Here is a 15,244-nt window from a genome sequence, read left to right on the forward strand (position 1 = left end):
CTGTCTCATTATTAGCACTTTGATCCTGGGTCAATAAACAGGTTTCAAGTTCATCCCACACCCACCCCCCTGATTTGGGAAAGGGTGAGACGAGCACAGCCCAGCCAGACTCACTCTCCTCCCCTTCTCCTCTCTCGCCCTGCTAAGGGGCTTCCTCCCTCCCAGATCACCTGGACAGACGGCCGGTGCCTGCCCGCAGCCTTACCTGTGGGCCTCTGCACTGTCGGCACTCAGCTGCTTGGACAAGGGGCGGTGCCCGTAGCTGAAGGTGGCCATCAGGCTGGTACGGTGCTGCATCTGAATCTGACTGGCACTGGGGCTGATGGAGAGGCCTCGCCCGGCAGAGCCTGCAGCTGTCCCTGGCATACTGCTGAGCATGTCAACGGGCTCCTGTACTTGGATGGTCACCTGCTGTGACTGCGGAGGCTGCTGGAGGCCCAGGCAGGTTAGGGCCACGCTGGGAGGAGGGGAGCAGTTCTCGGGCTGCTGCTGGAAGACTGCGCCTCGGGACGGTAAGCCTGGAAACTGGGAGGGCGAGGCGGCGCCTGGAGAGAGAGGAAACCCAGCGTGACCCGATGCCCAGGTCACCTGCCGGCTGGAAGCAGGAGGAAATGGCGAGGACACTCACACTGGACACCGTCTAGATCAGCGCTTCGCAAACGGCAGCGTGTGGAGAACTTGTTAAAATAGATTTCCGGGTCCTACCCGCAGGATTCTGGGTGGGGTCCAGGTGGGGCCCCAAGAATTTGTATTTTCAGTAAGTGGCTCTGAAAGGTGGTCCTGGAGTATTCTTTGAGTAGCTCTGATCTAGGGCAGAGCTTAGCAAACTCAAACGGACATACGAATGGCCCAGGGATCTTGCTGAAATGCAGACTGTGATTCAGCATGTCTGGGGTGGGACCCGAGACTCTACTTTTCCTGCTGATACCGTTAGTCAGGGAACCCCACATGGAGTAGGAAGGGCCTAGAGACCAATGCAGACTCTTCAGGGGCTCTAGACTGTGTGGCGTTACTTAAGAGATTACCAGTTTGGGGAATACTAAATCCTCAACTCACTGGTCTCTAAAGACCCATACCAATTCGGGTATACTCATCTCAACCTCCTCCCAAACACCCACAAGGGAGGACCCCACGTGATGGAGAACCAATGAGGCATGACGGTAAGGGAGGTTCTGGTAGCAGCTTTTTTTATTTGGTAGGGTCGGCGGGGGTTTTATTGAAAATAATTGTAATAGTTACCCTTTATTGAGAACTATTATCTAAGTGTTTTTCATGTGTTTATTCATTAAATACTCTTATTATCCCTCTTTTACATTTGAAGAGGCTAAGGCATGCAGAAGTTAAGTAACTTACCTGCGGTGGCACAGCTAAGGTGTTGGTGGGACCAAGATTCAAACCAAGGCCGCCGGGCTCGATAGCCTATACCCTTAAATACTATTGCACACCTGCAACACTCAAGACTAGGACTCATTTTCTCCATGTGGCTTATCATGGTTCAGTCTAAACCTCCACACTCACCGTGAGACTGGATCATGGCACTGCTCATGGGGGGAGGACTATTACTGGGTGGTCTGAAGAGATGGTTGTTGGGGTGGTTGGGGGGTGGGCTTGAAGGCTGAATCCTTAACCTTAAAAAACAACAAAACCAGATAAATAAGTAAATTTCCTGAGGTGACAGTATAACCTTGACCTTACTCTCAGCCATACGCTACACATAACGTGTAAGAAACGATTTCTTTTTTAAGTTTTGATAAGGCTCCAGGCTAGAAAAACATATGTACATCCCCCACCACAGTGTACGCAGACCTATCCACATCTTAGTTTACCAGACTTCCCAGACAAAGAGAGGCAGAGGGCATGTGGGCCTGGGTCTTGGCCGGTATGCCTGTCAGATTACTTTGTCTGTGGGGCTAAGAAAAGGAAATAGCGTGGGACTGAATACGTTAGGATTTCAGGGAGGCAGCTAACATTTAAACTGATCTCTCTGCTTTTCACAGAGGTTCTTCCAAGATGAATGCTGAAGTCAGTCAATCCCTCCCATAAGAGGCAGGCCAAGGATAGCAATTAGAGAGACAACGGCTGAGGCGTGAGACCAGTGATTCATTACCTCTGGAGCTGGTGGGTAAGAAGGGCTGGCTGATTTTCACATGCAGCCTGAAGAGGTGGAGAAGGCTGAGGAGGACAGATAGAATCCTAAACATATGGGGGAAAGGAGAAAAATAATTGTCAGCTTGAGGATCAATCAGAGCTATTCTCGGGAAGGGAAGAAACAGAAAGAACTATCTGTGACTGAAGTTTATGCTTTTGTGGTTCGTCCAAAAGTTTGATTACCTTTACTCAAACAAGTCAACCATAAACATAACTCCATTCTGCCCTGCGTGATCTCCTCCAAAATTCACAGGCAAATCAGCCTGAGAGCAAACTCCAAACAAGCTGGAGCGAGCAAAGAGTGAAGGCCTACTTGAATCTGCTGCTGGAGAATGTGGTGGTGCTGCTCCTGCTGGTATAACATATGCTGCTGCTGGGTCTTCTCCAGGGCTCGCTCATCAATGTGCCCCCCGTACATCTTCTGCAGCTGCTCGCACTCCTGAAGGGAAAGCAGGTAATACAGATGGGGCGCAGCCGGGCCCACCCCATGCAGGGACGTCAGCAGATGCAGAGGCATCTCAGGGGCAGGAAGAGCCCCAAGAGAAGAGCGGTGTCCTTAATGAACAACCGACCCAGCTGTATATAGGTATTCGTGTCCTAAATACGTTCACATTCCGTGCCGGGTGAACGAATGGAAGACACCAGGGGTGGCCCGTGGGCCAGTGGAAGTGTCCGGTGTGAAATCTGTGCGCAGAGCACCTGTCGCTTGCAGCCTGGTCATCGGGAAGGCAGAAAGGAAACTGGCCCTTAACGGAAGCCTGGAGGTACCCTTCTTCCTTCCTCTGGGAGCCCCATCCCATACCCACTGCAGAGCATGCCAGGTGGCAACAACGCCGAGCAGGCTCCAGCAAGACCCAGCGCCCATGACTCATGAGAGGAATGCCAAGGCTGCTTAGAAGCCCCTTCCCTGGGGCTTCCCACCGAAACCCATGCCCAGGAATCCCTCTCTGAAAATTACAGAGACGGGAGGAAAATCTAGGCCCTTCGGTGGGGGGGGGACGGGACGTGGGGGCTGTTTGAGCCTGGGGAAAGCCGTACGTACCAAGGAGGAGGGAAGGAGCGTTAGGAAGCTACCCGGATCTGAACCTTGACGGGGCGGGGCGGCGATTTGCCCGCCCGCTCCTGCCCGCGCTACTGCTCGGCGTGCCCGCGCTTCTCCGGAGGGGCTGCCGCCCCCGCCGTTACCTGCTGCAGCCGTCTGATGCTACTGCTGCTTGCCAGCTTCTCCAGGTGAGCTTTGAAGGCCTGGACGCTTGCGGCCCCGTCCGAGAACCGGCGCACGGGGGAGAAACGCTCCGCGGGGAGGTGCAGGCTGCTGGAGTCCTTGTAGGTGGAGCTGAATACACGGGAAGAGAAGGTTAGGGGCGAGGACTCTGCGGCTCGGACCAAATCACCCAGGGCCGGCTGTTCCAGAACGCAAGGGTGGCTGGCTGCTCGAGCAGCCCTGCGCATGACGCCACCTCCAGGCCGTCTCCAGAGGCCGGCCGTGGCCCTAGCCTGCTGCCCTTCCGAGAACTCCAGCTGCACAGCTTCCACTTCCACTTACCTGTAGCTGGCTTACTTTCCAAGCCTGGTGAGGTCCTGGGATCAAATACATCCAAGTTCTTACAAACATACTAGGTCAGAGACAGGAGCTTCTCAGTGGCCCTCAGGCCAAGCTGCATAGGAGATCTGGCTTTTATAATCACGTCTGTCTAGTGCCTCTCGAAACCTCAAATCCACTGGTTGACCCAGTTTTCCCTGAGCAGCACTCTCCGAATGACCAGAAGGAAACTATGGTCAGCTTTGTGGCAAAGGCCTGGCTCGGAAGTCAAAGGTTCTGGGCTAGAAAGTGGAGGGTGGAGGTTCAAGCGGGAGGATGGGGGGACTTTTGAGCCCCAGATGGAGACGGCACACTCTCAAGGAATGCGGGCCTCAAGATCCTGCGTGTGTACCTGGTCAACGCAAATACAGTTGGCCACTGTGAAAATTAACTTCCCAGAGCAGCACGCCTCCCCCCAACCTCCTGGCGAAAGAGGAATCGTGCGGACAAAAATCCCACTGCTCAGTCAGAACAGAGCCGGGATCTTACAGAAAGAAAGAAAAAGCTGTCGATAAGGAATGCCAAAGACAGCATGAGAGTTAGACGCTAACACCTCGACCCGTTACCTAATCAGAAAGAGATGCTTATGGGTTGAGGTAAGCAGATAAATGACTGCCAAGGCAGCATTCCAGCAGCTGATGGGAAGGACCAGGGTTTCATGTCCAGGGCAGATGGTATCACACTGAACTATGGGTGAGATGATGTACCCCCTTGCCAGCTGCTCACTCTGGACTGAAGCAGAGCAAGGCTAAGGAAGCAGGTGGACAAGCGAGTTCAAATACAATGCAGACGGGGAGGGTTGGGGGAGGCAGGGGGTTGGGGGGGCGGGGGGGTGCTGATGACTGTGCGGAGTGGTCCAGGGTTGTGGCCGTGGGGGCAAGCCATTTACCCTCACTTTGCTAATGATGACTTTGGTTTCAGGCTCTACCGGAAGCTCAACACAGTGGTGCGCTGATGAAATGAGCACAAACACACATGCGTAACACAGAAGACGCATGGTTTTGGCAGACACTCTCCAGAAATGGGGATCACGAAAGCCGCCCTCGGGAGCACTTCCTCCGTACTTCCTATGTTTCTACTTCAGGGGTCTGGAGTCAAAGACAGCAGATACTATTTTCTCCTAACATTCGACCCTTACGCTTTCGATATTTTCTGATAATGGACCCATTTCTGATTCACTCAGAAAGCTGTGTTCTGCAAGGGGTTCATTCAGCCTGTCTGCACAAAACCCACCCTCCCCCCTCAGAGCCGCTCTCCCAGGCCCGGGTATTTCGTGACTTTTCCAGAAGCTCGGGTTGTGCAGAGACTGACCCTGGTCAGTCGGGCACAGGAACTTCAGAGGAAGAGTTCTGATGGAGTTGCTCATTTCAGAAGCACTCACAGGATCCATTGTGTTTTATTCTTATTTGCAATCATGTTCAAACTCAGGACAGCCCCATATCAGGCTGATGTTCCCACTACACTTTTCAAATAGGAACTTGGTTCCCCACCTAGATAAAATCCATCCTGTGTTCGCTTTTTAAAATCACGCTTTTTTTTTTTTTTTTTAGCTTTTAAAATTACACATTTCCAGGATCGAAACGGTTGATCAGAGCCCTCTTCCGTCTCCGTGTTGGATTTCATGAATTACACCCCAGAAGAATAGATGTATATATGCTATTCTTGAATCATTTCCTCTGCAAAATGAGAGGAACTCAATAATCTGTCTAGGCCACCCATTTCCAGTGTTTTCTGGCCCTGCAAAGGCGCTCTTGTCCTCTGCAGACTACCTTCAGTCTCTCGTGCTGCCGTGTTTTTACAGGAATCCCACCAAGAATGGCTGAGTTTGCATAAATGCCCCACCTTGCACAGTCTGCCACTCATCAAGTATTCATTCCAGTTCAAACTGGCTTGGCCACAGGAAACCCTTGAAACACTCCACCACGAGTGTTCACACGAACACAGACGGTGGACACATTTCCAGCAGGCAAGGCCTGGACGGTGACTGTAGGCAGGGCGGCAACCACACACACAGGGAGCTGTGGCCGACGTAGCCTTCCTCACTAGACACACGGACACAGGGTAGAAGACCCGTGAGAGAGGCTGTGGAGAGGCGCCGATCTCCACGTTTCCCCCGACAGGAGGGTCTCCTGAGGAACACGGACGATGAAACAAGCATACCCGAGGGACTTCGGCTGGACAACAGACCCTGACAAAGTCTCAACAACTGTCAGGCTGTGGAGGCAGGGAAGACAGAGACAGGGAGAAAAAAGAAATAAAGGTTCTATTGGCTAACAGTGGTGAGCTCAGCGTTGTTGAGAAATCATGGAAAATTTAAGCCGGGGGGGGGGGTTTGGGGGGGGGGGAGGTTGTGGGAGGGCACCTCTCCAACCATCACCCCAAGTCCCTTCTCTTGCAGTGCCCTCACAGTGTAGGTCTGGAGAGATTTTCCTTAGGAAAATACTGTCCTTCTCTGCCGGAGTTTTTGTTGGAGAGCCGTCATTCCTGCTACTCCGACCAGACCATTCTGACTGTTATTCACAGTCGTCTCTAATAGCTTATCTCCCTTCTTCCAAGAGTGCCAACAGGGCGCTAATTCAGACTCCGTCTGCGCAGAGTCCACGGTCTCTGCTGATTATAGGACACCCGATGGGTAACTCACCACAATAAAAACATTGTGTCAAGCTTGCCAGTGTGAGCTGGTTATGAGATTTCGTAACAACACATTTATAAATTTCATTTCCTTAGAACCTGACTGCTTTTCAACTTTCTCAAGTAAAACTGCTTTCATTGTCCTCCCAGCAAGACTGAAATAAAATAAGCTCAGCAGTTGGGGGTGGCCTGGAAAGTGTGGCCCACGAGCTTAGGGACAGCTTTAGAGGGGACAGAGCCAAGGGTTTTAGTCATCAAAGTATTCACAGAAGGTAATCACCTTCTTAATCTAGCCAAGTGTCACGGCCCTGTGCTTCCAGGCTTACTTGGATATTCAGTTTTAAGAAGTCTTCTTGGCCAGGAAGAAGGTTAAGCTTGTTATTTCTTCAAGAGGATGAATTACAAATGTAAGAGAGACCTAGTAAAAGATTTCAGCCATCAGAATATGCAAGAATGACTTCTTGAGCACAACACTCAAGAGAATGCAGTACCTCTGCTCTACCATTCACAAAGGGATGTACCTTCCTCCATGTCCAAGCTCACCATTCAGTGGTAACATGGTAAGATATGCTCATTCTTTTGAAGGTGATGGGTTATGAACGGTCAAGTCTACCGATAAGGCTACAGATCCTCCCACGTCCAGCTGTCCTCTGAGAACCTCACTTCCTTGCAGGTTTCAAGTTCAATTTCATCTATGAGTCAACACCTAGAATCACGAGAATGAACTGCAGACCATAAACATGTCTACGAGGTAATGGGAAAGAAGAATCTCACACGGCCCTGTGCACTGCTTAGTGCAAGGAGCTGAGAAGATGTAAGCTCAGGATGCTACTTAAAGCCTCGATGCTCGTCACCATCACTGTAAGATTAGCAAGAAGGGTGCCTGCCCGATGAGCCTCAAGGAGCTCACATAGCTCATGTGGCTACTCACCGATGCTGATCAGGTACCAGGTGAGGGGGCCAGACCCGGGAACGGAAAGGTTGCTGTCCTAGCTGCCGTTGTAGGTCCGGTGGGATCTCAGCTGTAGGGTTGGTCATGGCCAGTGTATGTCTTTTGGACCTATTTGCCAAGTACCTGCAACAAGCAGGAGCACATTTCATAGTAAAAAAGACAGACAGGAATATTCCTCTGCAAGAAGCATTAGAAGTTAATCCAAAGCACTCAGAATGAAATAGTGCCAGAGCAAAAAGGGCTCCATGGCAAACAGACCCCTGGCTGGATGAAAGTGAAATATGGTCAGCTGGCCAAGAAAAGCTGGCTTACCACTCAAGTGGCTGAATTTCGAACCTAAGAGTAGACACTAAGAGAAGAGAGAAAACAGATGTAGCTCACAAAGAAGACTGATTTTCCTTCCTCGTTCCATTCGATAGAAGGATTTATTTTCCACTTGTTATTCTTCTTGTCCCTCCAAATTTCCAAAATACAAGTCAGAGGAAATGAGCCCTAAGTATTATTCCTAGAGATGAGCCAAGAAAGACAGATATTCAGAAGGACTCCAAGTACGTCTCTAGATCCCAACGGCCCCCCCAGGTCTTGAGATTGTCCTCATTTACAAGTCACAGCAAACAGATCCTTCCCTTTGAGGATGAGTGATTTCCAAAACTACCCCTCCTCTCATGCCCCATGATTGTAAGTCAATCATCAGAGAAGAAAAACTGATGTTGTCCCAAGGGAACCACATTCTCTAGAGGATGAAGAAACGAAACTGCATGAAATATTCAGAATTGTTTTTTTTTTTTTTTTGGCGTTGCGGGGGGTTGGGGAAGGCAAGGCAAGAAAACAGAAGTTTCAAAGCTAAGGAGTTGACAAGCTGATGACTTTCGTTCTAAAGATCTATCGGATCCACTACTTGTTAATACCAAAAATAAGCCATGGGTCCCCCTCCATCTAGCTGATGGCTTCCTCGGTCACTGTGCTCTTCTCGGGCATGCATAAAAGAAGCATCATCCCTCTCCATGACGTCAGGACTGATGGGCACTTTACCCTTTAAATGTTGGTCTAAAGAAGAAAGAAGGTGGAGCTGGAGGAAGGGAAGTCCAAGACAAAGAAGATAAAGTGAAACGCTACTGTATAATGAAGGCACAAAGGCAGTAAGTTTCCTAATTTTTTTTTCATGGCACCAGCAGGGGCCCATTTGCAACATCATATACCCTATTATCAGCAAACTATAGAGACAATAGCATCAAGAGGGGAAAAGAAAAAGGTTACGACGATTTTTCTTCTATTGGCTAAACTGTAGGAGGAGCTGGCCCACCGGCCACCACCTTGTTCTCCACTCTTCTTTCCAAATGGGGCCAGCTTCTTTTTGAATAGCAGCCCCCATACAGAGCTACGGTGGGTAAAGAAGAGAGTACTGGCCAGCCACCGTCAGGTTCTGAAAAAGTGCTCCTGCTTCGTTCTTAACTACTTTGCCTCTTTCAGCTAAAACCAGTTAACAGACTATACAGCAATTAGTGGTACGTAAACTTGCCAAAGGGTGAGCCATGAGTGGTTGAATACCCATTTGATAAAGACACCCAAAGTTTCCCCAGGAGCCCGTGAAAACCATTTTATTTCAACTTCCCTCAAGGGAAAAACATATAATTTTGAAGAACACCTGTATTTCTGGGAAAATACATGCTGGATTCTGGTCAACCCCCCACTCCCCGGATAATAAGAAAGACGACTCCCACAAGGGGGCATGCATGGAGCTGCGGACCACGGCTAATGGGACTGAGGTAAAACGAACAGCACAGCATGCCTGATGGTCACTGCCGTTTTCTGTGAATTAGGCATCTCTCAACAAGGTTCTGCCAACAATAGATATTTGCATCTGTCCCTGGCCCGAATCCCATATTCTTTTTTTCATTATCTCTTTGTTGGTACAAGGGGATGGAAGAAGCATACAGCACACAGTACAAGAGGTATTCATTCTCCTGGAAAGGAAGAGTCCATGCCAGAGGTCCATGGCCAGACTAGCTAGGATCACTGTCATCCCAAATCTCCAATTCCTTTTCAGTAAACAGTTCTTGGCAGGTAGGAGCAGGCTTTGCGCCTTGTGAATACTATCAGAGTTGCAATATGAAGGCAGGGGGGCAAATAAGGAAGGAGGGAGGAGAGAAAAAGTTCTTATGGTTATTGCTGTCACTTAGGGGACTTCCAATGGCGCTTACAGAAATGACATTTTCTGGGTAGTCTTCTGTTACTTCCATGTGGGAACACGCCATCTGGCTTGAGCAAAGAGACCACACAAATGTTGAAGCTGCACTGTGCCACCTCCTTGGGCAGAGGTGACCTTTCGTTGGTTGCAGGGGAGCCTGCCCAAGGACGTTCTGCAAGCACTGCCAGATGTCACATTACCTCTGCACAGCTTCCTGATCTGGCTCCCCATCCGAGCTCTCCTCGTCCACAGGGGTAACTGCCGGCACTGCCTGCAGGGAGACAGGAAGGAAAAGCTCAAGGTGGCGCTTCTTCCGGAATACCGCCTGTTCCAGAAACGGGGATGGGGACAGGCCTTTCTGTTCATTTTATTTACAAAACTTTTCTAGGGCCCCTGGGTTATATGGAACTTTCATATGCCTTTCTAGCTTTCCATTTTTACCTCGCTCAGGTGATTTTAATTTGCATTTCTTCCTCTGATTCATCTTTGTTCACTCATCCAACAAAGAGCTGAGTGCCTACCATGTTCCAGGATGATATAGGAATTAACATAGGTCTTGCCCTCATTTTACAGTCTAGTGGAGGACAGAGCCAAGGAAGCAGACAATTACAGAATGGCATGACCTGATCCTCTACTGGGGCCCTTGAGAATTGAGGAAAGCATCCTGGAGGATGGGACACTTCACCTGAAACCTGAAGGGTAAACAGGAGCTGGCCACGCATAGAGGAGAAGGCTTACAAGCCTCTGGGGTTTCTAGGCTGACAGAAAAGAGAAGGCCTGCTGGTGTCTGGGGACCTGAAAATATAGCAGAAGCTTGTTTACCTGGAACTTCTAGGAACTGGCCTGTTGTTTCATATTAATGTTATCACCAGCATTTAGATGTCGCTTGTGCCAAAAAAGCATCATGGTTTTTTAAAAGTACATTTTGGTACATAACATATAATCGTGTAGTTGCAATTCAATGCTTTAAAATAGCTATTACCCACCAAAACACATATGTGAAACGAGAACCACCACAATGCATGCATTATCGTGACTCTCCTCATCTACATGAGCACTTTCGAAGGCTGTGCATACTTCATAGCTCCTCACAGCCTGGTGGCTCACATAATCACCACGCCTCAGGGACTAGAGCAAAAACTGTCATACTTTGATTATTATGAAAGAGCTTTTTTAAAAATGTTAGATCATTATAAAACAGAACGAAAACTTTGGGAATAATCCCACTGTTTAAATGCTAGGCTGTCTGGATCCCTTACTACAGTTCCACGAGACTGGAGTGAGCAGGGTTAGGCAGGACGTGGCGACAGATGAGGCAGGAGAGGGACAGAGTGGCCAGTTAACAGATGGCTCTGAATGCCACATTAAGTAGTATATTTTGAGGAAGAGCAGCGGTGAATCACAAGGATTTTTCAGCAGGGATAGTACGTTACAAGATTCATACTCTAGAAAGCTAGCGTGCTTGAGTTGCAGTGTAGAAAGGGCTGGTGGTGGGGATGAGGAGAAAAGACTGGAGGTAAGGAGGCTAGTGAGGAGGCCCCTGTGTTAGTCTCGGCAAAGGATGACAGTGATGAAAGGAAGGAGCAGTGGGAGAGGACAGAAGGAAGGTGCTGGATAACTGACTTGATATGGGGATGAGGGGGAGGGAAGAGTTAAAGAGAAATCCCACATTCCTAGCTTGTGTGACCAGGAGGACGACATGCCCATCACTGTCACCCAGGAGGAGAAACAGGTTATCTTCAGTCATTTGAGGATATGTCAAATTCAAACTTGAGGACATGTCAAGTACTAGTAGGATAACCAACTAAATCTATGCGGTAGGCGGTCATCTATACGAAGTGGAGAACTCAGAAGAAAAGAGGGATCTGGGCTGGAGAATCATTTGGTAACAGAAATTATGGGAGCAGACAAGGATCAGCCAGAGAGCGTATGTAAAATGAGATGGAAACAGGGCCTAAGATAAAACTGGGGTTTCACCAACTTCAAAAAACAAGCAAAAAGGGAACCTTAAAAGGAGAGGCGGGAAGAAAATGAGAATATGGTGTCACAGAAGCCAAAAGAAGACAGTATTTCAAAGAGAAAAAAAATGGTCAACAGTGACTGATACAGTTGGAAGGCCCAAAAGATCAAAAACGCCCACTGGATTTATCAACAAAAGCTTGTTAGTGACCTTGGTGAAAACGGTCACAGTGGACAGAGGAGGTCACTCCACCTCCCACAAAGCTGTTCCTGATCCTTCATAACCTGCATCGATCTGGTCCTTCCCTGAATGCCTCTGCCACCACCTAGGCCACGGTACACACTATGGCGCTTGCTTACTCACACATGGTCCTTTACTATTATTCCAACACCACACATATGTTGATCCTGTCTTCCCAATATGATAAGCTCAGTGAGGCTAAGAACTATGAATACGATCCCTTCCTTTTCCCGACAGGCCTGTTACTGAAAGCGGGGCCCATGGTGGACCCGTATCAGTCCGTAAACTGTTCTGTTACCAAATCCATGATAAGGTTAGTAGAGAAATAAAGAGTAAGCTTTTAGAAACTTTTATAGCAATTTAACGGGGTAATTTTGTCTGCTGAAAATTTAGCCTTGTATTTTGTATGTTTTAAAATTTTTATATCTCTAATAATTCACTTTTGTTGTATTTTACAAAAGTATTAATCCCACGATGGAGTGAAGGGGGATAAGTCCTCCACCAGAGGTACGTTGAGAAGCGCTGCTCTAAAAACACCCAGGAAGGGCTGTGGGTATGATTAGCACCCAACTGTATGGTCCTGTGACAGTGAAGAAGGAACAAACGAATGAATGAATGAATTGGTTTACCTATGGCAAGAAAATAACCGGAAATAAACAGAACCCAGCAGAGCAAAACAATCTCTGAATGTGACCATTATATATATATGTAAAAAAGATGGGATTGAGAGACACTGACTGACTAGGTTAGAGCTTACGAAAGCCAAGTAATTGAGTGAGCGAGGCTGTACCAAAAATGCAAAGTAGTGTTCATCAAAGGAGAAAGGGTCGGTGAAGAGCAGTTCGTTCTAGAGAAAACAGCTAGGCACCACTAACCTCAGGCGGGGAGGAGTTACCGTGAGAGGGCCACGGGGACCCCACCTCTGGGCCACAGGGCTGTGGCGGCACCCAGCAGCAGAGCTGGGAAGTGGCCCACTGAGGATGATCCTCTTCAGGAGCGGACTTCAGAGTGGCAATTGTTTGATTAAGTAAAGAAGTTAGCCAAAAATTAAGTCTGGAAAATTCTACAAGCCTGAAGAAAATGGGAATACGCTGCACCTGGTAAGCTTAGAGGAAGAGGAAATTCAGACATTTAGGTGGGTGATCTGGGTTCCCAGCCCTAGGCCCACAGCTTCTTTATCAAAAGCCTCTGAGAAAGTAGGCTGGGCCCTGGGCCGCTACTCACTGGTGTCATGGTGACAAGTGGGGAGGGTCCCCGTGGGCGCTTCAGCAGCTGCTGGGCATGTAGCTGGATGTTGGCTCCTCCATCGGATGCCCTCCGGCCGAGGGGGCCCATTCCATTCAGCAGCTGTAGGGTGGGCGGCTGTAAGAGGGACTGCTCCTGTCGTAAGTACAGCGGGCAGGACGGGGTGGTGAGGCGGGGAAGGAGGAGGGAGAAAAGAGCAGCCCTCTAAGCTATGGAAACTAAAGGATCCTTTAAGTATGTCGAGACTGATCTTCCCTCTCACCCAAGCTGCTATGCAAGAGACATCATCCTTCTCTATAAGGATATACCCTTAAATCCTGGGCAAGGTCTCTCAAAGTCTCTTGAAGGAAGCTCAAATGTGTTTCTCTGGGGGCAAGCCCTCTCCCACATCCAGGTACCTTGTACTCAAGCTGCCCAGTCGGTTGCAAATTTTGCATGGGCAACAGGTTGTGCATGAAGTTCATGTTAGGGGCCACCTGCAGGAATGGAGCCTGCGGGTTGACTCCAGGAAAGCCAGGCAGGAGCTTCTGCAGATCTTCCAGAACTTCCGTGCTGATAGGAAACAGGATGACAGAGAAGTTTGGTTAATAGTCTCACTCCAAAGTGCTCATAACCCCAAACTGATGAAACTGCTACATTCGGCACAAGTTTTATTGTTGTTGTTGTTTTACTTTTTTACCTTCCTCCTGAATTTGTACTTCTAAGACCCCAAAGCAAGTAGAAGTCTAGTGTATGGAATGTGGTTCTCTGCCATTTTACCATTTGGGACTGGGGTTTGCTATTCTTCGTTGACCACTCATGTAAAACCAACAGCTCTGAGCCAAGAGGAAATCCTGGCACCACTCCAGTTCAGGTTTTCAAAGCCTGGAGGTGAACAGCAAGCTTCTAGAGGACACAGACCATCCACTAAAACAATGGCCGCCCGAAGTAGCAACTGATTCACCAGGGAAAGAATGCAATTATTCCTGTCGGTGTTGATGGGACAGATAAGTGGTGGATGTGCAGGGCTGTGGCGTCCTAACAGTAAGGTTTACAGCACACATTAAAATAAGAGATCTTTCCACGAACAGAGTTGACACAGGACTCCACCCCTTTGCAGCTGACATGGTCTTTGAAGCCAGAATGTTCCCCTATTGCCTGTTTGATCGTAGGCCGAGAATGAGAAATGTAAAGCAAACAATCAGCAGGCCTCGGGAGGCTTTTTTGGAAATCACTCAGAGAAGAAAGGTATTTATAAGAACACCAGTTTCGCCCCTAACTGAATTCTCAAGAGAACTCTTGTCATAACCTTCTCTTCCCAGCACAGTAAAGGAAATATTCAGAGAAGAGGTAAGGCTATTTTTAATGTTGAAAGTCTTCAAATGTAGAACAAAAACAGACTGCCAGCCTTCGGTACATTTCCCCATGTGAGGGCATCAGAGAGCATACTGCAGGACTGTTTTGGGAAAACGCTGTGGGAAACTGGTACTTACTTGGTATGTTTTTGGATTCTTGCTCGCTTAATTTTTAACTTACATAAATTACACCATTTCATTTGTCCTCCCTTCCTAGATGAATCTTGCATTAGAACATGTAGTAAACAATATCTCTAAAAGCTGTCAAACTTGGATGAATTTTAAGGGGGTCCTTTTATGTGACTTAGATCAGAAGATCTCAGTTTTTGTGAGCCAAGATACTACCACGCTGTTCACCAAAGTATCGTGATTAATGGACACCATGGTGGCTATCGGCCCACCATTCACCAGGGACAGCTCTGTAATACTTTGGTCACATCAAGTCTGATCTACCCGGGACCCTGAACTGGGTTAAAAAAAAACAGATGAGATTCGATCTCATCTAGGAGGTATAACGAAGTAGGGAAAATGAGCCATGGTAGGAACTCAAAGTCAGGTGGGAATTCTCTGCCATGGAATTAATCAGGGCTGTCGGCCAGATACTCACCGTGGGTCAGCCACGCCCACTGTGTGCCTCCGCATGGACAAATAGCGGACCAGTGCTTCAGGGGAGGGCTCCTCACCCTCATCACTGTCCAAGTTCACTGTCCCGTCCGGCTGAGGTAAAGGAAATACAATCCAATTAGAAATAAAGAGGAGTTCGAAATGAGAAGCCAGGAAAGGAAGCAAAGATACGGGGAAGAAAGTGGTTTCGGCTGACAGCTGTCCGAGGTCACTACTTGCCTCCACAATCTGGTTCTCTGGGTTGATCAGCTGCACCTGGGGAACGCTGATGTTCATAGTGGTACCAGCCTGCTCCGCCTAGGAAGTAGCACATACGTATACATTCTTATCTTACATGCTA

The 15,244-nt window shown here is 48.6% G+C and overlaps 1 protein-coding gene across 5 annotated transcripts in view; it reads right to left on the bottom strand.

Moving 5' to 3' along the window:
• SIK3 (SIK family kinase 3) overlaps positions 1 to 15,244 on the bottom strand; it is a 245,049-nt gene that overhangs the window by 16,302 nt on the left and 213,503 nt on the right. For 2 of the 5 annotated variants that reach the window (XM_035009003.1, XM_035009006.1), the window contains exons 10-20: positions 15,124 to 15,201; positions 14,888 to 14,997; positions 13,345 to 13,498; positions 12,926 to 13,081; positions 9,702 to 9,772; positions 7,293 to 7,436; positions 3,334 to 3,484; positions 2,462 to 2,587; positions 2,108 to 2,193; positions 1,519 to 1,628; positions 206 to 545 (exon numbers count right to left, since the gene is read on the bottom strand). In XM_035009003.1, coding sequence (XP_034864894.1) covers positions 206 to 545; positions 1,519 to 1,628; positions 2,108 to 2,193; positions 2,462 to 2,587; positions 3,334 to 3,484; positions 7,293 to 7,436; positions 9,702 to 9,772; positions 12,926 to 13,081; positions 13,345 to 13,498; positions 14,888 to 14,997; positions 15,124 to 15,201 — 1,526 coding nt within the window. The remainder of the gene's footprint in view (positions 1 to 205; positions 546 to 1,518; positions 1,629 to 2,107; positions 2,194 to 2,461; positions 2,588 to 3,333; positions 3,485 to 7,292; positions 7,437 to 9,701; positions 9,773 to 12,925; positions 13,082 to 13,344; positions 13,499 to 14,887; positions 14,998 to 15,123; positions 15,202 to 15,244) is intronic. The other 3 variants (XM_035009008.1, XM_035009005.1, XM_035009004.1) reach the window with 2 other exon arrangements.

Source organism: Mirounga leonina, unplaced genomic scaffold (assembly GCF_011800145.1).
Source record: "Mirounga leonina isolate KUSES-001 unplaced genomic scaffold, KU_Mleo_1.0 Mir_153, whole genome shotgun sequence".
Lineage (NCBI taxonomy): Eukaryota > Metazoa > Chordata > Mammalia > Carnivora > Phocidae > Mirounga > Mirounga leonina.